This window comes from Taudactylus pleione, unplaced genomic scaffold (assembly GCF_031769625.1).
Source record: "Taudactylus pleione unplaced genomic scaffold, aTauple2 ptg000079l, whole genome shotgun sequence".
NCBI classification, from domain to species: domain Eukaryota; kingdom Metazoa; phylum Chordata; class Amphibia; order Anura; family Myobatrachidae; genus Taudactylus; species Taudactylus pleione.
Genome location: NW_028284481.1, coordinates 102,408 through 127,428, shown reverse-complemented (window position 1 = coordinate 127,428; position 25,021 = coordinate 102,408). Strand labels below are relative to the sequence as shown.

Below are 25,021 nucleotides of genomic sequence, written 5' to 3'. Positions count from 1 at the left end.
GGGGGGGGGGGACCACTACTGGGGGAACTATAAGGTGGGGCACTACGAGGGGGAGAACACTACTGGGGGCATTACAAGGGTGGAGGAGTACTGGGGGCACTACAAGGGGGAGATCACTGCTGGGGGCACTACAAGGGGGGGGACTACAAGGGGGGGGATCACTACCGTGGGGACTACTTCTAGGGGCACTACTACTACTGGGGGCACTACAAGGGGAGGGGACTACTACTAGGGGCACTATAAGGGGAGGGGACTACTACTGGGGGCACTATAAGGGGAGGGGACTACTACTAGGGGCACTGCATAGGGGGGAGGGGACTACCACTGGGGGCACTGTATCAGGGGACCACTGCTGGGGGCTCTATATAAAAGGGCAATACTGGGGATATTGCATAGGGGGGAGACTACAACTGAAGCCACTATTTAAGGGTCACTGCATGGGGGGTGGACTGCTACTGGGGGCACTGCATAGGGGGTACCACTACTGGGGGCACTATATAAGGGGCTTACTACTGGGGGCACAAGGGGCACTGCACAGGGGGGACCACTACTGGGGGCACTATATAAGGGGCACTGCATAGGGGGGGGGATCACTACTGGGGGTACTATATAAGAAGCTTACTACTGGCGGCACAAGGGGCACTGCACAGGGGGGACCACTGTATAGTGGGTACTGCATAAGGGGGAATCACTACTGGGGGCACTACTGGAGGCCTGCATAAGAGAGTTCTCTCCTGGGGCACAGGGGGGCATTGCATATGGGCACCACTACAGGGGGCTGCCTCATATCTTTATTTTTACTTTACATTAATCCCATACAGACCTGCCTCCTCCCTGGAACACTTGAGGGGGGGGGCGCCACAGCACGCACCCTGGCTACACGCTACTCCTCTGCCAGGGCCGCCTGCATGCATGCTAAAAAGTTGCCATCCAGTCCCTGATCAGAGCCCTTTGATTGGGGACAGAAATGTAATGTGAGTCACATTCGTATGTAACATGAGTCACATGTCAAGATTAATGTTAAGTATAGTTCGGTTAACATTAAGTTTTTTTGTTTGTGTGCCAATCATAAGTTTAGGGTCTTGTAAGTGTATAGTATAACAATCATATTGTAAAAATAATTAGGAGAGCAGGTTTAAATAAATATACAAGTCCCCTCAGTTCCAATGTCCATTCTGTTGTAACATGAGTCACAAATATAAACAATAAAATTTAACAAAGGGGGCGATTCAGTAATGGAAACAATAGCAAACCTTCATGCAGGCAGCTTTGCAATTCCGCCCTTGCAAGCATGCAAATGACGCACGAGGTGTATGATATCCCCTGCTGTATTTGCGATTCCAGCACTGCGCGACAGAGGTCGCAGGCTGGGATAAACATCACGACCGAATCACGTTCCTTTAGCCCAGCCCCCACCATGCGAACCGGCGATTCCCGGTAGTATCTCCCCAAACTCTCAATTCACTAGGAAGTGGGCCGGAAAGGGGAGATCCACCCATTCTCCCGAGGGTCTGGGGGACTACCCCAAAAAAAAAAAAAAATTTGGGAGCCTTCTGCACCTTCCAGGAGAGAAGGCAAGTATGTGTTAAATCTGTGGGTGGCTCTATACCCCATCAAACACCTCTCTATGTACCCACTGCTCGATGAAGCATGAAGGCAATTTTATATAGCTACAGGGATGTGGTATGAAAAGTCAACATTCAAAATTTTGATAGTCAGAATGTCGACATGGTTAAAATGTCGCCATTTAACATGTTGGCACCAGAATGTTGACGTAGGTTTTTTTGCTTATTTAAGCCTAACCCTAGCCAAAGACTGAATGTCAACATTATGAACATGTCGTCATTTAACCACATCGACAACTGAATGTCGACATTCAGAACCGGTCAACATTCTCACCAGATCCCAGATGCAGTATATGTCTTATGCCTACAGAACGACAATTGGAAATCTGAAAATCAAAGATGACTGCAAAATAATATGTATTTTTTTTTTCAGTTTGGTCATGAAGGAAAGAAGATTTTAATCAGCATAACTGTCATACGATTGGTTAATTGGCTGCAGTTAGCTAGTGTAAGCTTTCTTGTGCCAGCAATGCTGTAACCATAGGAGATTGAAGAAATGCTAATAAATATCAAATTAGCTATACTGAGACAGAGGCTGTTATCATTACCAGCCTGACAGCAGTGGCAGTGCCCTCATGGCAAGGTGCCTATCTACTCCCTGTCAGGGGATAGTGTTTTCTAACAGGACAGGACGCCGATAGGCTTTTGATGGTCAGGAAGTACTTAAGAAAGATCAGATTAAAACCTGTCAGATTCCAAAGCGTGTTCCTCAATTACATTTTGATATAGTTGTACAGCAATAGTAATAGGATAGGAGTAATCAAAATTAATGTTTCTTCAAACTGTTCCCATTTCTATACCGCACTCTTGGTTCACGGAATTGCACTGGGTCATTACAGATTATGTGTGGGCGGTTCATAGGACATGTTTCAAGCATGAGGTATTGTATAGATGAAAGCATTTGGAGGGGTTTACAACTGGCGATAGAAGCTGCCTCTACTCCCACTTTGTGCCCTGGCTACATACCCTACCTAGATCACGCCACCCCTTGCTGGGCCCTACTACTCCTTGCTGGCAGCATTTCCGGTCCCAACCAATTCTTTCAACGAGCACCTCCCCTTTAACTACACTGTTTGGAAACCCGCCTTTCTCCCAACTCATTCCCTATATGGCGTTTACGGGGAATCTCGATAGCAGGCCAATTGCTCGATTCCTCTGGTGTTATGAGTTTCCCTTTAATTCAGGCTCAATGGGATCTTTCTAACAGGGACATATGGAAATATCTCCACGTTAGGTATTTTCTCCTATGCCTGGAACCCACTAGTGCCTACTGACGTGGGCTCACCCCGTTGGAAAACATTTGCACATCACATTCATATCCTCCGCACCCCTTGTTGTCTATTTACAAATTACTTATAGAGCATCTCTTTTCCACTAGGCCTAAATTCATGAAGTACTGGGAGGTAGATCTGCAGGGATTAGTGGGGGGGGGGAGGACGATTGGCCAGAAATTTTTAGTAACAGATTCTCCAGCTCACTTAATATGTTGGCAATGGAGATGCATTATAAAGCATTATCTTGAACCGTTGTCCTAGTTTATTAGCCAAGATGTATCCCTGGGGTGCCCAATTTGTGCTGGAGATGTAATATGGCTTTGGGCACTCCTTTGTATATGTTGTGGGAATGCACATTATTACGTCCCTTTTGGGTAGTAGAGACTGCGGGTGGAATCCTACAGGAAGACCTACCCACATGCCCAAGCTTCTGGCTTTTGAACCTCTTAAGAAGACCACAGGCACTTTTTAAGAAAACTCTACTGCTTCATATACTTAGTGCCTCAAAAGCGGTCATCCCAGTACATTGGAGGTCGGCTATCGTTCCCAGCATGAAAGAATGGTGTACTCGGCTTGACCATTATATGTCTATGCATGACCTTATCCTACCTCTACGAAATAGCCACCAAGATTTCACAGCGATTTGGTACCCCGGGCTCCTGTATGAAGAATCTGATAATTACAAATCGCTTTGCACGAGGTAAGGGTGGAGAAGAGGAAGGAGGTAGCTGCCCGTCCTCGAGGGAAGGGTGAAACGGTATGATCCATGTCTTCCCTAATATTCCTTTGTTGATGTTTACTCTTTCTTTGGCAGTGAGGATTTTGCTTTCTTTTGTTTTTCTTTTTATTAGGATTACATTTCTATTCTTTTGTTGTTTGTATACTTATTAGAAGATGTTTATTTGGAAAAACTGTGATCCTACACTACTGTTTATTTTTATATCATGCATTCCGTTTTGCCTTTGTTTTCGCTGTTTATGTACCAGCTATGATATGGTTAAGGATTCTTTTGAATGTGTTGGCTTATCAATAAGTATAAATTGCAAAAAATAAATGAAAAAAAATGTAGAAATATTTGCTGCCGAGCCTAAACTGCAGCTGTAATCCAGATAAGGATGTAAAAACAGTAAAACCCAAGTAAATGCCTAATGCAACGTACAGTTACTCAAATAGCATTCTTGAGAAAAACTCTGCTAGAAAATTGTCCCATTCCCTCTCTGAGTTATAATGAGGTTTCCGTTAAATTAGCGGTTGATGAGGGAATAACTTTGCTGTTGCTCTGGTGTCATGTGATCGGCCAGAGCCAATGTAATAAGACCTGGCAGTGTGATGCTATCAGAGGATGAGTTTCAGGAGCACAGGGAATGTGTTCCTGTTAGTACATGGGCTATTCACTCATTATTACTGAGATTTATTATTAACCATCTCACCTGCCTAGAAGATGTAGACATTTAAAGAGATAAAAATATAGGACGCCATGCAGCTATAACACACACACACACACACACACACAAAATGAGGGGCTGACTCATATACATGTGGGAGGTCCAAGAGACAAGTGTAGGGTGCGTAATGGTGCAGTTTTGATGTGTTATTGCACATGGGGAGGGGCAGAGCTATAGTGAAGTGTGATTGCACACCAGGAGCAGGGCTATGGTGATGAGTCATTGCACAGCAGGGGCGGGGCTATGGTGAGGTGCCATGCAAGCTAGGGCAGGGCTATGGTGAGGTGCCATTGTTTAGCAGGGGCCTGGCTATGGTAAGGAGTCACTGCACAGTGGGTTGGGGGCTATGGTGATGTGCTATTGCACAGGAGGAGGGGGGGCAGAGCTATAGTGAAGTGTGATTGCACAGCAGGGGCGGGGCTATGGTGAGGTGCCATACAAGCTAGGGCAGGGCTATGGTGAGGTGCCATTGTTTAGCAGGCTATGGTAAGGAGTCACTGCACAGTGGGTTGGGGCTATGGTGATGTGCTATTGCACAGGGGCAACACCATTCACAGCAAAATCACATCAGCAAGGCCCAAACCACTTCAAGAAAGAGAAGTGTAAGCTGCGTACACACGGGACGATTTTTGTGAACGATATGAACGATAAGGATATCTTTTATCATTAGATCGTTCATATCATTGACTTTTCTGCACTGAACGACCAACGATGCGCGTGGCCGTATGGACGATAACGATATCGGAGGTCGACCATACAGGCTGGCCAACATGCTCGATATCTATGCATTCTTCATCATTTAAATACTGTCAGATATCGTTCATGATCATTGATGAAATCGTTCACTTTTAAATAGAAAAAAATCGATATCGATGATCGAGCAAGTCGTCCCGTGTGTACACAGCATAATACAGGCGTATGGGCTGCTCGGGAAGGCATGTTTGTACAGATCATACAATATACACTATAGATGTACATCTGTATGTTCCATTTCTATAAATCCTTCTAAAAAAAACCCAGATGAGCTGGGATGAAGCAATGTGTCAGGTCTGGCTGGTATAGTGCGGGGGTGAGAAAAGTGACACATTACAGACAAGGCGGGTATAAAATTCCACAAGCATCGCTCATTATGTGCAAACCGCTATATGCTGTACACTCAGAAAACGAGACCTGACATTTCTATAATGGAGAATTGTCTTCAAGTAATAATTGTAATAAGCTGAGTAAAAGGGAATATAATACATTTGCATTCTTTTCCATTAGAAAGCAAAGGCCCTCATTCAGAGCCGCACGCTCTGAATGAGGGCCGCCGTCCATAAAAATGGAGCGTCCTCCTGGACGCTCGTATAGCTGTGGGTCACCACCCACAGCCTATACGAGCGTGCAGTTTGATGGCCGCGATGGGCTTGACCATCGCGACCATCGAAACTGCGAGCCGGAGCCTGCGGTTGAGGTTTTCAACCGCAAGGCCCGGAGTGATTTTGGCTCTATCAGAGCCAAAATCACTCCCACTGACATCACTAGTGATGTCAGTGGGCCGGCTTCTGATGGGAGGCGTTCCCGTGGGAACGCCCCCGTCAGGGAGGCATGCCCCCGGCACGCCCACCAAAGGGGGCGTGCTGTCAATCAACATCGACAGCACGCCCCCTTTGATCAGACACAACGAGCGAAGGAAAGTCCTTCGCTCGTCGTGTCTGGCGCATGCGCACGACGGAGCTCCCGCCGTCGTGCGCATGCGCAGACCACAACATCGACCCACTTGCGAGCGGACAGCCGCTTGCGAGTGGGTCTGAATCAGGCCCAAAGTCGGCTTTTTAGTATAGCCATTTTATTTTTACATTGTTCTCCCACACGGATATTAAATGCTAGCTTTATAAAGTCATGGGGGTCTATTTACTAAAGGTCGATTTTAACTGATTTAAAAGTCGATCAACACTGATTTTGTATTCCGTCGATTGCGCGCTCCCGAGGTGGCTGGCGCTGGTCGGCAGGTTTGATGTGCTGCACATCAAACCTAGCGTCATTACATTGGTAAAGAATGACGTAACGTGATCATTCCGACGTTCATTAAAGTCGTCCGGTGTGGATGAGCAATCACTGTTCGTGGGCATCTGTTCCGATGTCGGGACGAATGCCCATTGCTCTATCTAGTGTGTACCCAAACCTTTTTCATAATAAATTAAAGCAATCATTTCCTTTAATATATACACTTTATATCTTACAGGCCCCCACTCACACTGGCAGTAGCATTATGCCCCAGTGATGTCACCAATACCTCGGCCTACATAATGGCTGCTTAAACTGCGTGTAGGCGATAACATTTTAGAACGCATTTATTGCAAGTTACAAAGGAAATAAATATGAAGAGGGCACTGTGAGGATTGAGACAGTGAGTGTATACATAATGTAATACACCCGGCTCGTAGGATAAATGGCTCGGGGGTGTATTGATAAAACGCTGCCGTGTAATAAACTCTCACACACTGGCTTTCCGTTCGGTGAGATGATGAAAGTTCTATTTCCTGCAGCCTGTGACATACACGTCACTGTGACATTCTTTTATTCCAGATAATCTATTTGTAGCAGCTCGTATTCTCAATAAGTGTTATCACAATTACACAACCGGTGAGTCACTGACAGCGGAAAGCAAATCCTGATGTCATCAGCCGATGACTCAGAGAATCATTATCTCTCCTACGGATGAACGGCATTAGTGGTGACAAGTAAATATGTATACAATGCTGGGCCATGGATTAGACTGGCCCCCTGCCAGGAGCAGGACACGTGCCATGGAACAGTCCCATCACGTAACGAGATGCAACCTAGGCTACAAGCAAGAGAGATGCGAGTGACAGTTACATATATACGCGTACACGCAGATGCGTCGGGAGACTAACAGGGGGCACTTCTAATGCAGGTGGTATCAAATGGGAATTTTTATAATTATGTAACTATATGCAGCCGATTTTCTGTCAGCAACCCAAAAGCAAGTACAAAAGGTCTCAATTTACACCAAGGGAACTTCTAAAAGAAAACCCATGACGTAGTGCATATACATTGTACATTTATTGCCTGCAAAATTACAATGCGACATTTTTTAAAAAGATCATAAGGACATTCTTCAGGAGGACAATGTACTTGCAAGAGAGAGATTGTATCTGCATCCTATATAGACAGTTTTGTACAGTTTACACATGATGTGGCTTTAGATCAGTCTCTACTGATAAGTATTTGGAGGAAAAATCTGCCTTTTAAACTTTTCTGAAAATGGGAAACAATCAATGAAGAGCAACGTCTGTCTCAGCGTACAGATAAATGCATTCAGTTATAGGGGGATGATCATTAAATAACGTTCTTGTAAATAAAATAAAAACAAATTAAAAAAAAGGAAAAAGGATGACATCAGCAGGACACACACACATATTTCTGAACATTGTAAAGCATAATTGCCATGTATCTGCTAAATTCTAAGGAAAAATAGACCAGTAAGCGGTGCGCTTGGAAATAAATGATGCAGGTCTCCGCCTGTACACAGAGTCGGCCACATTTACGCAACCGCACAGCCATATTACTAGGTCAGTCTGACATCAGACGGATCTCTGTAAACGCTCATCTCTGAACAGCCCACAATTCCGTCTACATGCCCATGGAGCACGCTCTATAGTGTTCCCGCATCTAGCATCTGTTGGTAATTAGATAAATGGATTCCTGCTACCCCATGGACAATATTTCCTGTGCCACCCGCTGCCATACAACCCCACAGCAGAATAGGGCTGAATCGGAATTGGCTGCAATGGGTTCCCCAGATTACAGGTGTAAATTGTGTCACTATGCAAAGCTGCAACTATCCCAGAGGGGATGCAGTGACGATGCCGGTGGACTGGATGCCAGACGTCGATGTACCAATGCTGGAGGCCCAAAGAGGGTAAAGATGCCGACGCCGGTATGCCGAATAGGATGAAGATACTGACGTCGGCATCAGGAAGGTAAGTATGCGGCTTAGCGGGGATGGGGGGGGGTTAGGGTTAGGCACCCCTGGGAGGAGATTAGGGTTGGTTACAGGTAGGGGGGGTTAGGCACTACTGGGGGAGGGGACAGGGGGAGGGTAAGTATACTTACCAGCCCGTCGGGATTTTGCAGATCGGGATGCCGCTGTCAGTCTTCTGACCTCCGGCATCCCGTCCCCAAGCCATTCATACCCATTCCATTGCAGAGTACCTGCAGGTTTGCACCTATAGCACATGTGCCAGGATTGTGTTTGCCATATGTAACAATGCTTTTAGCTATGTAATTTGCTCAATAAAACCTCTCTAGTACAGTGGATACAAATCTACATACAAGAAAAAAAGAATTTACTATAACACCCACAAAAACCTTATATATGCCTAGTGTTCATTCTAGCCCGCTGCACCTGTCACAATCCATGTGGTTCCTCTTTCCTGCCTGGGGTGCCGCTCTCTTCTCTGGTGCTTATAGGTCTGTATCTCAGCAGCTTGTTGCATCAGCTGAGTGTGCTAGAAGCACCAGAGCAGGGAGCCGTGAGCCAATCACAAGCGGTTTACTAGTGTAGAGGGCCGTCCTCACAGTGCATCTACATTTACCCTCAGGCTCCTGCAAGTAATACGGCTTTCACAGATGTATATGTACCTGTGTCCAGGTCTGCATGAGCTCGCAATTGTGCTAACACACAGGTACAGTACTAGAGTCACATTAGGCAATTGTGCTAACACACAGGTACAGTACTAGAGTCACATTAGACAGACCCTTCCCTCCCCTGCTGCAGCTTTACAGTCACAAACAGGCGGAACTGTCAGAATCACACATATTTCTTTATTAACAGTTGTTTATATAGCGCACACTTATTCTGCAGCGCTTTACGGAGAGTATTTCAGTCATTTGCAGCACGTGCAGCACGTTTAACAGTTGGATCTTATTGAATCTTAAGTTCAAAATTGTACGGCTCCTTTTGGGCGACATTACCAATATCACCAAGACCCTCGGTTTTCTCCGGTTATTAGATGTAAAATAATGTTATGCTTTGAAGGAGTCCCGATAATGCAATCTGCTGATAACAGCTTGTTTTCCTGATGAATAGTACATATTCCACCGGGATATACCAGACAGTGGTAATATCCTCTTTCTTCCCACAGATGTGTCCACAATACACACCCTTCTAGCCTCCTTGCGCGTTAAACAGCCCATCTAGTCGCAGCATGCCGTGGCGCTTCTCGGTAGCGCCAATCGACTTTTCGGAAATGTTTTCCCTTAAAATGCGTCTTATTCGCAATGCGACGATAATAAGATGCACAAGCCACCGATTAAAATGTGCAGCTTGTCTATATTCTGTGTGCGGCTGTATCTGCGTGTGAAGAGCTACGTTACACTGTCACAGCCGCTAACTAATGTAGCATTTCGCATGCATACACTCGCAGTCACACACACAGAATATAGGCACAGCCGCCGACACTGTAACGTAGCATTTCACATGCACATACACTCACACACAGTGAATCCGGAAAGTATTCACAGCGCTTCACTTTTTCCACATTTTGTTATGTTACAGCCTTATTCCAAAATGGAATACATTCATTTTTGTCCTCAAAATTCTACACACAATACCCCATACTGACAACGTGTACTGCTTTTTTGAGATATTTGCAAATTTAAGAAAAAAAACAAAAAACACTATGAAATCACATGTACATAAGTATTCACGGCCTGTGCCATGAAGCTCAAAATTTAGCTCAGGTGCATCCTGTTTCCACTGATCATCCTTGAGATGTTCCTACAGCTTAATTGGAGTCCACCTGTGGTAAATTCAGTTGATTGGACAGGATTATGAAAGGCATACACCTGTCTATATAAGGTCCCACACTTGACAGTGCATATCAGAGCAAAAATCAAGCATGAAGTCCAAGGAATTGTCTGTAGACCTCAGAGACAGGATTGTCTGGAGGCACAAATCTGGGGAAGGGTACAGAAAAATATCTGCTGCTTTGAAGGTCCCAATGAGCGCAGTGGCATCCATCTGCCGTAAATGGAAAAAGTTCGGAACCACCAGGACTCTTCTTAGAGTTGGCCGTCCGTCTAAACTGAGCGATCGGGGGAGAAGGGCCCTAGTGAGGGAGGTGACCAAGAACCCGATGGGTACTCTGTTAGAGCTACAGCATTCCTCTGTGGAGAGAGGAGAACCTTCCAGAAGGACAACCATCTCTGCAGCAATCCCACCAACCTGATGGAGCTTGAGAGTTGCTGCAAAGAGGAATGGGTGAAACTGCCCATAGATAGGTGTGCCAAGCTTGTGGCATCATATTCAAAAATATTTGAGGCTGTAATTGCTGCCAAAGGTGCATCAACTAAGTATTGAGCAAAGGATGTGAATACTTATGTACATGTGATTTCTTAGTTTGTTTGTTTTTTATTAAATTAGCAAAAATCGTAAATAAAACTTTTTACACGTTGTCATTATGGGGTATTGTGTGTAGAATTTTGAGGACAAAAATGAATTTATTCCATTTTGGAATAAGGCTGTAACATAACAAAATGTGGAAAAAGTGAAGCGCTGTGAATACTTTCCGGATGCACTGTAGGCACAGCCGCTGACACTGTGACGTAGCAATTCGCATGCACATTCACTCGCAGTCGCACACAGAATATAGGCACAGCCACATATCATTATAATCAGCAGAAGTTGATTGTGCATCCTATTCGCATCAGTGTTACCCATTTTGAGGGGAAAAGTCGCACGAAAAGACGCTCTGCGCTACAGAGTTGCACAGCACTCACACGGTATAACGCAACTTGTAGCGCACGGAGGTAAGATGTATGTGGACACACGTGTATTCATCGTTGATTTTATGTTATTCATCTCATGAGGGCTGATAATGTGGTGAATTCTGTGCTACTGCTCTTGGCTGACGCTATAATGAGTAAATATATTCAGGTGAGCCTGAGCCAGGGGAGAACAGTAGGAGAAATAGTACAGGAAATAGTCATTATATACAGAAGTGGGTGTAAAATAACGACAAGAGGAAGATGCAGGATTCTTGCAGGACACCAGGTAACTACATGTATAGCATTTGCTGCATATTACATAGTAACAGGCAGCACACCAGAACATGCGCCACCTAGAGGCCAAACATTTAAAATAAAAACTGAAAGAACAAAAAAACTAAAGTAAAACAAAGCCACTCAAAGGTATTCAATTGTCTCGCCCCCTTTCGCGCACAAGCTATTCAATTGTTGCTCCTGTCGGGCGCTATCAGCTGCCTGCGCACCATTTCAGCTCGCAGCCCCAGGAGGGTGCGAGCTGAAATGGGCGAAAAATTACCTGTTTGGGTGCCCAAAATGCACTTTTCGCGATCGCGCCCAGGATTTTGGTCAACGGTAGCCATTTTATGTGGCTAAACCCGACCACTATGGGCGCGATCAGCGTGAAACGGGACATCAATTGAATAGCACCATGCGATCTCCTGTAAGCAAAAACAATTGAACACCGCCCAAAGAGAGCAGGAATCTGATCTGTTGCTTTCAGTATCGGTCATTGTTCCCGGTTGATTTGACTACAACGATTTCTATTCACACTGAAAGATTGTAGTGACAACAGATGATATATTGTAGATATTGAAGAAGCTACTTATATTCATTGCTTCAAAGTGTTATCAGTAAAGCTGCATATACACACACAACGATTTTGTTACCAACGATTTTATGAACGATTTTCTGTCAGATTATCTGTCAGAGTTCTTAAAAATTGTAATGAACGATTTTTTGGAACTACAAACGATTTTTGAATATTCCCTTAATGAAAATCGTTGAGTTGACAAGTCTGACTGAACTACAAACGTGAACGCGCATGAACGATAATCGTTCATCGTTTGACTCAGAAAGTGAACGATTTTTTTGAAACAATATCGTTTAACGATAATCGTTCAAAAAATCGTTGTGTGTGTATGCAGCTTAAGTGGTTATTACAGACAGTTCCATGTGTCTCCAGAACTTACCGGGAGGGCAGACGGCTCAGGCAAAAATTCAGCATCCTCCCCGAAGACAAAATCGGGAGGAAATTCTGGATACTGAGCATTGAACATAATATCCCCTGCAAGAAATATACAGCATAATCATTACATTACAATAAGTCATTATTAATGAAGCAGCTGCTCATGTTTAATAATTGGTAATCTTCAGAAACCAGAAACATTTAATACAACGCAGGGAGAGAACACCCGCCGAATGTACGCATCATTTCACGGTCTTTAGCTCTTTTGTATCTTTACTTGGCGATAGAACACAGGATCATTCTACGGGGGAGGCAATCGGGAAACCGACTGCCTAAATACCGGCAGCCGGCTTCCCGACTGTATTATCCCGGCATGGGTGAAATGCCGGGAGTCTAGATGTAGACGCCCGCATTTCCCCGACGCCGGGAGACCGGTGCCTGGCATCACGATCGTAGTGATGCCTGGCGCCGCCAGCGGACAGCCGCGGGGGGGTGTGGGTTAGGTTTAGGGCTCCCGGGGGGGACTTAGGGTTAGGCACTCCCCCGGGAGGGTTAGGGTTAGGCACCCCCGGGGGGGACTTAGGGTTAGGCGCCCCCCCGGAGGACTTAGGTTTAGGCAGCGGGGAAGGGGATGGTTAGGGTTAGGCACTTGGGGTGGAAGTTAGGGTTAGGCACCCCTAAGGAGGGTTAGGGTTAGGGGGGTTAGGTTAGGTTAGTGGATACTTACCTATCCACGATCGGGATTTCCAGCGCTGTCGGGCTTCCGCTGCGTCGCACTCTGCTCCTGTCGGGCTGCCGCTGACGGGAATACCAATTCATACCAATTCCTTCTACGGTGACTGTATGAAGTACTGTAAATCTCCAGGCTGTGGTCTTATCTTCTAACTATAAGAATTTCTTCCATCTATGTGACCAGCCCTCGTGTACCGATCACAGTATATAAGACACAAGGTAGATTGCTAGATGGATTTATGCACATGTAAAGCAACATTAGAAAGGTCAAAATAATGTGCCCATAATCCACACAGGAAAGAACCTATAGGCATTAATCTATGGTACAGAACAGACGTATCTATATAGGTTTAAACAGACCCAATTATTTATTTACTTTTGTTGTAATTAAAAGGTGATCCAAAAAGTGACCGCTTTACTTTTGCCACCATTAGTGTTCTGATCAGGGGCCATAGTCACCCAAAAAAAAAAAGGCGATGTGTACATATATAGGGCCGTATTCAATTAGAAGCGAAAAACAGAGATCCGCGAAAAAGTATCGCCAATTGCGACTTTTCGCCAGGCGGAAACTTATCTCCGTATTCAATTGCAAACACTTTTGGCGTACGCGAAAACGCAACGCAATGTAATAGGCGAAAAAGATTCGCCTCTGAATAGGTGGAGAAAAAAAAAAAAGTACAAAATCTCTATTTTGGGGTGCAAAGGTGGGGAAAACTCTCAGCACCCTTGGGACAGCCCCCCAAAGGATAACTGCGTAAAAACACAAACCTGAAAATAAGTGAGGAACACCGCAAAAACATAAAAAGTAGCGAAATAGACTTTTGGGGGTCTGCAAGTAGGGGTGAGGTGTTTTTTTGATTGCAGGTGTTTGCTAAAGGTGCGTTTTTTACGTTTCTTATAACTTCACTTTAACTACAAGTACCCCAAAATTTACGGGACTACTTATTTTGACCAAAACAATCTGCTTAATAGAATTTGACGGCAGATAAGAACCACTTGGCTCATCTAGTCTGCCACATTTTTAAACATCTTGTTACCTCAACCCTTATTGATCCTTACTGTAATACCCCTTTTACACCAGAGCAAAAACCTGGGTTATTGCTGGGACTACCCGGGTCGCAGCTCAGTGTAAAAGGGTCCCTGATAAAATAACCTGGGTCAAGTGACCCTGCAATCCAACCCAGGTAGCTACCAGGGTTGGACCCAGGATGGACCCAGGTAATGGTGCAGTGTAAACGGCGCAACCCGGGTTATCTGACCTGGATCATGCCTAAAATGAGCGGATTGGTGGTTGTGGAGCAGTCACCTCCCACTTTTTATTATCTCACAGGTTTAGCAGGGCAGACCTGAGTTCAGTGTGAACAGGGCTGACCTGGGAGTAACCCAGATCAAAGGTGCAGTGTAAATGGGTCTGACCTGGGCCTGACCAGGGTTGGAACCATGTCCAAAAACCCAGGTCGGACCTGGGTTTTTGGTGGAAAAGAGGTATAAGAGAGGAGGACATTATTTGGCAATCAAAAGCCACGGTTTCATTTAATCTCCCATTCTCTATCCCTACACTGTAAAGTACATAGGAAGATCTGGTCACTGGCATTGACCAGTGTATATGATAATGGTAAAACACGTTTGCAGCCAGATTTGCCAGATCTGGCTGTTGAGTGCTCAGGTGGAACTCCACTGGACACACTCAGTACGGCTACATAATGACCACACACACATTTTATGTCACTCATAATTAACCTTCACAATCACTGCTCAGACCTGAGCCTAAAAAGTAGTACACTGAAACTGAAAACGTATTTGTGGGTTCACGAAGATAAGAAAAAAGGTTTTGTTCCATGTTGGTGCAGCTTCATTCCAATGTGAAGGTCCAATAGTGTGATCCTCTCTCCTGCTACTGGTTGAAGGTTAAACTGTACCACCTTCTATATGCAAGATACAGCCCTAGAAGATTGTACTACCTTCTATACGCCAGATAAGGCCCTATAAGACTGTACTACCTACCATACGCAGATACTGCCCTATAAGACTGTACTACCTTCCATACGCAGATACTGCCCTATAAGACTGTACTACCTTCCATACGCAGATACTGCCCTATAAGACTGTACTACCTTCCATACACAGATACTGCCCTATAAGACTGTACTACCTTCCATACGCAGAAAATGCCCTATAAGACTGTACTACCTTCTATATGCCAGATAAGGCCCTATAAGACTGTACTACCTTCCATACATAGATACTGCCCTGTAAGACTGTACTACCTTCCATACATAGATACTGCCCTATAAGACTGTACTACCTACCATACGTAGATACTGCCCTATAAGACTGTACTACCTTCTATACGCCAGATAAGGCCCTATAAGACTGTACTACCTTCTATACGTCAGATAAGGCCCTATAAGACTGTACTACCTTCTATACGCCAGATAAGGCCCTATAAGACTGTACTACCTTCCATACGCAGACACTGCCCTGTAAGACTGTACTACCTACCATACGCATATACTGCCCTATAAGACTGTACTACCTTCCATACGCATATACTGCCCTATAAGACTGTACTACCTTCTATACACAGATACTGCCCTGTAAGACTGTACCACCTTCCATACATAGATACTGGCCTATATGAAAGGCTGTAAAATGCCATGTAAGTTGAAAGACTTCAGTTAATGATAGACTTCCAGTCAAAATCTTGAGTTCTCTATAGTAAGATCCATTGTAAACATTATCGCTAAAGAAAATGGTTATATATTATTGTTCCTGGACTGGTATCTCACTGCTGACATATAGTTTTCAAGGTTGCAGCCACAAGAAGATATACCATACATGTAGGGTGGATATGCCACAATGTACCGCTTTTCCGATAATACATTCTGATTTTAATCCATTGTGCTATTAATCTCAGTGTGGATCCAAATCCTTGGCTTTGGCTCTACTTTATCTTGTACTTGATTATATATTTTAAGGCATGTCCAAAAATGAACTACTGATTCGCTGTGTGTGCTTTGCAGTCAGATGTGACCTTAGGAACAATTAGAAAAGGAGGTACTCCCATTAGGAGTTAAACAATCAACAATTGGTGGATCTGTGCTGTGGAACTTGGCACGCCTCACTTAACTGCAACAAAACAGGTTTTCTGATGTTTGAACCCACATGGGAGGGTAAAGGGTTAAACGGCGGCAAGTTACTCTGTGCTGCTTGCAGAGTATAAACTCAGCAGGGCCTCAGACTAAATCCGCTAACAGCATATCATTTCCGGTGGCTGAGCGGATGGAGATAGGCTTACTGCTCACCACAGCATAGTGTGGGTATCTGAATTAAACCCAAGTTAAAAATAATTCTGTGATGGTGAAAGAGCGTTAATGCAGAAACAAACCACACAGGAACCTGCTGCTACACACTGTGCGGAGGATGGTAACTGCTGGCCACATGCCGACCACTTAATGCCACGTTTCATCCGCTAGGCTGATAGCTTACACTGGCAGTCTGCCTACACCTACATAGGGGTCCCTGTGTCACAGCCCTTCAGAATATAGCAGCCACAAGCCATATAGACAGCAAACTGCGGTACAGGTAGTACAAGGTTAGGTGCCATGCTACCCGAGCACTGACCAGCCATGGGCTGGGGGAGAAGTGATCCATAATATCATGCGATAAAGCAGGGGTGGCCAAACTGGGTCCTCAGGACCCCTAACAGGTCTTGCTATTCAGACCTAGGGGTATATTTACTAAAGTGAGAGTGTTTAGAAGTGAAGATGTTGCCCATAGCAACCAATCAGATTCTAGCGATTATCTTCTAGAACAGGCCTGGCCAACCTGTGGCTCTCCAGCTGTTGTGAAACTACAAGTCCCAGCATGCCTTGCCACAGAGTTTTGCTATTAGGGAATGCTAAAACTCTGGCAAGGCATGCTGGGACTTGTAGTTTCACAACAGCTGGAGAGCCACATGTTGGCCAGGCCTGTTCTAGAAGGTGCTAGTTAAATGTTAAGTAGAATCGGATTAGTTGCTATGGGCAACATCTCCACTTCACTTAGTTGGTGCACAGGTGTAGTCATTACAGTCTGACCCATTCTAAAGATCCACAGGTGGTTGGGAAAATATGAACTGTTAATCTATTAATACTATATTACTCAATGCAATGACTATAATTTCCTATACTGCTCATTACTAGAACTGCTATTTCTTCTATTAACCATTACTATCAATACTATTTCCTATACAACTAATTACCGCTATTTGCTATACTAATCATTACATTTACTGTTATTACTCAGTAAATTCACTACTACTGGAGAGCAGAGTGATGGCATAGTGGTTAGTATTACTGCCACAGTTCAATCTGCAAAGGACCCTATTTGTGTGGAGTGTGTATGTTCTCCCTGCACGTGCGTTTTTGTATACTCCTGGAGCTCCGGTTTTCCCCAACACTCCAAATACTAGTAGGTTAATTGGATTCAGACTAATGCCCGTATTAAATTTGAGGCGAAATGTCCGCATCGGCGATAATTTTTCACCGATGACGTCATTTTCGCCTATTTCAATTATCCCCGTATTCAATTATATTGACTTTTCGCCAGTGCGAAAAGTCAATGTAAAAAAACGGAGATTAATATTCGCCAGCCTTTGGCAGGCGAAAAAAAAGTGCAGAATTGGGGTTTAGGGGTGCAGGCTTAAAAAAAATAGCCTGCACCCTTGGGAATGCCCCCTTAAAAAGAAATTTAAAAAAAAAAAAGTAAAAAAAAAAAAGTAAAAAAAAAAAAAAAAAAAAAAATTTTGGGGTGAAAAAAATAAAATAGGGGAACAGTGTTTAAAAATAGCAATATAGGTTCAGGGGTATTCTGTAAGTATGGGGCAGGTGTTTCTTTGCACAATTTTTTAAAAATTACTTTAGGGACTTCAAAATATGCTAGTACCCATTTTCATGTACCCCAAATTTGATGGGACCACTTCTAGAAACGAAAAAAAAAACTAAGTGCTCTTCTGCATTACTTCTTCAATGTTGGGGAAAAAAACACCTGCCGCGCCTATTTAAAAACCTGACTTTCTTTTGCAGGCAAAAACGGGGGTATCCATAGTGATCCCCCAGGTCAGGACATCTTTAGGGGGTCCTACAATTATTTCCCGAAAATTCCTGTATTTTCTCGCCAAACAAAGATACGCCTGTTCCCGATTTCGCCTACTTTGGTATTGAATACGGGGAGTAACGGGCACGTGCGCGATACTTTTCCGCCTAGAAAACAGGCGAAGGAGGCGAATAGTCCAGCAGGCGAAAATTGAATATGGGCCTAAATGTACCCTAGAGGCAGATTCACTTAAGCTACAGGTTTCATTACAACCTTGCACAATCTGCAGCTGCACAGATCTCTGGCCATTACGGTACAGAAGTCTCACTGTATTTTATGTCCTGCTGGCAGCTCCATGGGGTGTGAGGGTAAACAAGAGATTTCCATGGGCAGAAATCCCACAGTGCATTAGCCCTAAATTAATCCCACCCCCCAGTATGTATGTGTGTGTCCCCTTGTATGCTAGGAAATGTGGGGGGTGATATATTAAGCCCTGGAGATAGTTAAACTACCAACCAATCAGCTCCTAACTATCATTTTTCAAACATCCTGTATAATGAAAGTTAGAAGCTGATTGGTTGGTACTTCAGCTCTCTCCACAACTTGAATACATCTCCCCCTTAGACTGCAAGCCTCATTGGGTAACATCACTACTAATTCCTATAGTATTCATAAGTATTACATATAGATAAAAAGTCAAGGTGTAATCAATCAATGAATTCAAGACTTTGTTGGCTTGGTGTTAACTAAAATATACAAATGAGATCGATAGATAGGAAAGAATCTCGGTAACAATATGTACCGGGTGTGCAATAAAAGTGAGAATTAAAAACCTGTGTAAAAAAATTACCATCAACGTCAAGTTAGTCAGCCTATAACATTGGCACACACCATTCCACAGTTATATCGGATTATATCGCAGTTTATTAAAGTCTGTGATATACAGTTTTATATAAATGTATAAATATGGTAATGTAAGCAGGCTATTGTCGGTCTTGCCAAGTCAAGCATAGAGACGGAGGTAGATCCCAGCCTCCGGCCGCCATCCCCTCATAGCTCTCACTGGCTGCCTGACAGGACGCACCCCCAACCCTCCCCTCTCCCTTTGTTGGAGTTTTTACAAACCAGCACTTCCCACAACACCAGGAGCCCATCAGGGTCTGATTCAGAGGTGAACGCAAATATCGCAGCTGCGTCTTGGTACGCTGTGGCTGTGCGGAAATATGCAAATGACGCAGGAGACGTCTTGTGTAAAAAGACTCCCACTGCCGGCTTCTCTGATCCGCTGCCTGCGTCCGAAGGTGCAGAATCGAATCAACATCGTGACTATCGTTTGCAGAGTTGGACCTCTGAGTAACGTGGGCGATACATGTATGGCCCGATTACCTTTTCTGTTGACGCCAATCTGCTGTCCAAAACACAGATCAGCAAACATCAATGATCGGCCATCCATCATGGAATATCAACATGCTAAAAGACTCGCCGATTCAGACCGTTTTTCAGTTAGGAATCAACATTGTCCAAGATGTTGAATTTGTCAGATCCCCCGAGCCCTGCAGAACTACGCTGCCGGGGCCAGTGAAACGGAGTTTGAGGAAGCAGCCACTGGCTTCGGCACACCCAGAAAACACTCCAATATTCTGTAACGCTCCCAGTCGCCACCCCCAAAAGACCTGCAGCCTGTCAATCAGGCTGCAGTTAACAGGGCACTGCGTTCGGAGCTGCAGCACCATCTCAAGAAATGTACACTACAGCTCTGGGGCATCCGCAGTCCCGAAAACAATGGTCAATTGCCACCAAGTCGGGACTGCGTCCAGGACTGAATCAGCCCTTTGTTTGCATATAGTTTAATTAATGCTTTTGAGACGGACGCAGTGAGGATATTTTCGCGGAACGGGCGATTGTTTGCTATTGCCCATGTGCATTCGCTGCACTGTTCACGTGCAGCAATTGCATTGCAATTACTCTCGTACACAAGATTCAGGTAGTCAACCTATGGAGGTGGTGATGTGGGGGGGGGGGTGGTTAGAAAAATACAAGCATGTTGGACCATTAAACGCCGTTTTATGGGCGTGCATAAATTATCCATTGCGATCTGGTCAGACTTGTCTTACATGCTGTATGACTGCCCAATGTGTTGTACATCATTGGACGGATATGAGAATGCAGCAGTGGGCGTCCCTATGCCGGCCGTGCTTTGGAAGGTATTTGCGTATTTGCGCAGCTGCGTTCCATGCGAATTCGCAGCTGTGACGGCATTAGCGTAAATCTCTGAATCGGGCTCTAAGAGTAAAGTGTGATGGAGAATTCGGGCTTTAAGAGTAAAGTGTGATGGAGAATTCGGGCCCTAAGAGTAAAGTGTGATGGAGAACTGCCCCCCCTTCATTATAAACAACTTTTTTGTTAGGATTTTAACTTTTTCTTTATTGCCTTCTTGCTGGTATAGCACTTACTTGGCCAGGATAACATGAAAAAGCTGTTAGAAAGAAAGGGGGGCAAATGCCCTGGGTGGGCCAGTTAATGCCAAATTTCCATAATATCTGCTTTGCTATATTGTTGCGGGTGATTTAGTCGCAACTGCACGTGCGCAGTAGCCTATAACCACCAATCAACAGCTGGCTTTAATCAGTTTAGTGCTACTTGGATAAATAAGCAATCGCTATGGACGTAACCTACGATGGAGGGTAAACTAAGCAGCACTTGACACCGGAACATACTGGAGATTGTTAGTCCTATGAAACATATAAAATATATTAGATAAACAGACTATACTAGAAGCCACAGAGGAATCTTGTGACTATATAGAGAAGAACATCACTCCTTGCTAAAGACGTACTTTACGTAAGTGACGACATACTCACCGAATATATTGATATGTGTTTTATATAGCAGTGTTCCTTGTGTATTACAGGTATATATTATGGCGAAAAGTAACAATATGAAAACATATGAGGGTTACTAAAAGCGTAATATGTAAAGCAGAGCACCGGTCACACTACCCAGGTGAAATCACATACTGCTCTAGCTGTACAGGATGGTGAGAGGATGGAACCTAAATTCTGATGGTCCTGTGCACAGCATTAGGGAGAAACGGCTTGTTCAGTGCCATGGTAACTGGAGAATACGGGATCGTGAGGGAACCACAAGAGAACGAAGCGCCGGGACCGGTGGAAATGTCTCCGGCAGATGGTTAACAGCAGGGTTATCATGTGACTGGTTATTACAGCTATTCTGAGCAACGCAAAATTTAGCCTGTGCTATTTGTACGTAGGAGAGGACTGCGCAGCGCTGGTTATTTCCTATCATTTACAAACATGTACCCACCACCCAGTACCCCCTGTATGGAAGTGGAAATAACAAGAGTGATGGCAGCAAAGAGATTGATCAGACGATTTATAAACTCTCCGTATATCTTTCTATATGCAACATCGGGTTCTCACTCTGCCATTAAAAGTCTCTCCCCAAATCTAAGGTAGGGTCTCTACGCCTCCCAGGGTGAGACCCCAGCAGTCTCTTCCTGCAAAAGGACAAGTTGCTGCCAACTAATATTTTTATGTTATTTTATATAAGCATTTAATTTTAGTCCTTATTTATGAAAAATAACATTAGAACAAAAACAAATAAACCACAGCACCGGGTGCCTTTATCTGGGTGTATAACGTTCCGGCATGATAGGCAGATACTTACATTTCAGGGTCTCCCCGGCATAGGGGATGTGAAGTTTGAAGCGGTCACAGCTTGGCCCAGGGGTCAGTGAGGTGCAGCTGAAACAGACAATGACAAACAGATCACTAGTGCTACACAACGCACCACAATACGCAATATCTGGGGGCCAATGCCACTAGGGCACAATGCTGCTTGCGTCTAGCCTCTGCATTGCTATTGGATAGACGACATCGCCCCAGGCTCCTGAATTCAGCATTATTTTAGCCACCCCCTAAGAGACCACCTGCCATCTATACGTAGGCACCATCCCTTTCAGGAACACAGAGCAGTGGTTCGTGGTTATGCCAACAGGGACCATTACCACCATACGCCCAGATAATGAGGGTGCCCATTGCACAGACTGTACGACATAAGTATAGCTGGGTGGCACTTGTGGGGGGATGGGTATGGGATGCCGGCGCCGGTATTCTGATAAGTGTCGGGATTCTGGGTGTCAGCATTTGAACACCGTAATCCCAGCTGTCCAGATTCTGAACGTATCCCCTTGTGGGATTACTGGTAACGCTTGAGACTTTGGGGAAGTCTGTAATGTGCAGACCTATATCTAAAATATACTAAGTTGCTTTTGAAAATGAGATGAGTTTATAGGATCCATTGGTCTGTGATGGCCCCATCCTCATTATTCCTTCCTGTGCATGACCTGAAAAACCCAGCAGCAGCAGCTTTGTTGAGTTTACCAAAACTGGATAATGGGTTTACAGATGAAAGCTCTCTGGCCTGTATAATAAAACATTCATATTCATATACACATACATACATATATATATATATATATACACGCACACACAATATATATACACATACATACATACATACATACACAGAATAATGTCCCCGGTTTAGGGTTCTGCCTGTTTGTTCAGGTTAATCTTGAACCACTGAACGGATTTTGATGGGGTTTTTACTATTCTATACAGCATTGGTGAAGGTAGGTTTAGGTGTTTGGACCTTTCATCTGTGACAAAAGGGAGCTTGAGCAGTGATTTTAGTGGAGCAAAGTAACAGAAAAAAAAAAAATCTTGCATCAAGCTGCTGTATAAGAGCTGGCCAGAGATAGCAATGTGCCCTGTTGCGTAACAGCAGCCTAGAGAGGGGAGGGAATCAAGGACTGAGCAGGGTCATATCAAGGACTGAGCAGAGTCACATCTGAGGCAGACAGAGAGTGAGAGACAGCCTCCAATGAACCCATGAAGATGCCATGATGAAGACACAGTGGTAGGAAAAAAAATAAATAAAAATCGTAGCAAACATTGGGCCACCACCAAATGGTAAAAACACTACCATCGTAACAAAAACATTGATGGTTAGTAACCATCGGTTTCCGAAGTCCATCCCTACACTGAACCTGCAGGCGGACTCTGGCCACCACTCCTCCGCCGTGAAGTGCTCCTTCTCCAACATGATGTTCCTGCTCAGCCACACACCCTCGGTGAACAGGAGGCACGTCCCATGCAAGTCAGCGCTAGTCTCGGACAGAGACATCATGGCGAGGAAGCCCAGGAAATACAGGGTACTTTATGCAAAGAGGACATTGCAAAATCACCATATTCGGCAGCTTGGGAAGGATGCTCATGAAGGCTGCGGAAATATGCACAGTTACCCCAGCCCTGGGGACATGGGACCTCATTCAGAGTCGGTAGTTGCGGCCGCTCGGTCGTACGCAATCGACGTTCGCTAAACTGCACATGCGCAAAATTTGCAATGCGCGTGCGCAAACTAGCTTTTACGATCAGAAATTGCTCTCTCCTTGAACACAGCCAGGTCATTAGTTTGAGTGACAGAATGAACAGTATTTGGGTGGCAACAGGGGTGCTTGTGAACGGGGGTGTGGAGATCCGAATGCAGGTGTGCCTGACTATGTGAGGGGAGTTTAATGGGAGTGAATAATTAACAAAGTAGTGTCATGGAACATGTGACATGGGTGGTTATTACACTGACTAGATCGTTGTGCTTAAGAGATGGTATGGTCACAGCCTTTAGCTCTGCGATCAGCTCCGATGGTCTCGATTAATCCTTATATCCCCGGAGATGACGTGTGTTGCGATCAAGAAGGCGGCGTGTATTTAGTCTTACGACCGCTTCTTACCCTCGGTCGTTCAGCTAACGAACCCATCTTAGCGACGCAACTTATGATCGCTTAATTTGCATATCCAGCCCCTTTCCCCTACGACCGAGTGGCCGCAACGACCGACTCTGAATGAGGTCCATGCTGCTGATAAGGCTTATGGTTCTCCTGCCCTTCCCGGAACATACCTGCTGGGGGTTGTGGTGACACTGGTGAGATGCAGGGGACAGGAGTGAGAAGCAGGGGGTTGTGGTGAGATGCAGGGGGCTGTGGTGACATGGCGTAGGTTGTTATGAGATGCAGGGGGCTTTGGCAAGATGAAATTGCTCCCGTGCGAAACGGGCAGGTCTGGTATACATACACATAGATATATATGTATATCTATCTCTACTATATAAAAGCAAAAATTTGTCCTTCTGTCATTCTATACAAATCCACAAGTAAAGATCATGAAATTTTACACACGAGCGTATTAAAACAGGGCGGAGGCAACTGAAAAAATTTGACATCGAAATTACTGTTCATTTTTAATTAATTAAAAAACACATTTTTTGCATAGCATTCGCCCTCTACAGGTCAGGTACAGAATTAGAAAAGGATTTAGCTTATCTACTATTTTTTCTTTTCTATCTCTACTATCTACTATATAAAAGCAAACATTTTTCCTTCTGTCCTTCTATACAAATCCACAGTTTACCAGCCAAAATCTCTCACGGTTCTACACCTAAAACACCAAAGAAGAATAAAAGCATTGTCCTGTTTGGTTTATTGTTATATACACATTTGGACACCATTCTTCTTGGGCCATCTGCAAGGTCAATAATAAAATTATTAAAATGTTATTTTTTGTTTAATTTCATAATTTGATTTTATAACATGCATTTTGCTACATACTAAGGAATTCTGGAATTTTATTCTGTAACATATAATCTAAGTCTCTGAACATTATTTACTATGGCTCTCGCATGGAGTTTACAGTACCTTTTAAATGCTGTATGAATTTATAACCATTATTGATATTAAGCCAGGCGTATTATGAGTCTGAATATGGTAAAAATTGCTATCTGCATCCATGAGGA

General features: G+C 44.5%; 1 protein-coding gene across 3 annotated transcripts in view; it reads right to left on the bottom strand.

Moving 5' to 3' along the window:
- The window catches only part of BABAM2 (BRISC and BRCA1 A complex member 2), a 242,828-nt gene that overhangs the window by 197,087 nt on the left and 20,720 nt on the right, over positions 1-25,021 (bottom strand). For all 3 annotated transcript variants that reach the window (XM_088467937.1, XM_088467938.1, XM_088467939.1), the window contains exons 3-4: positions 21,839-21,915; positions 12,348-12,442 (exon numbers count right to left, since the gene is read on the bottom strand). In XM_088467937.1, coding sequence (XP_088324063.1) covers positions 12,348-12,442; positions 21,839-21,915 — 172 coding nt within the window. The remainder of the gene's footprint in view (positions 1-12,347; positions 12,443-21,838; positions 21,916-25,021) is intronic.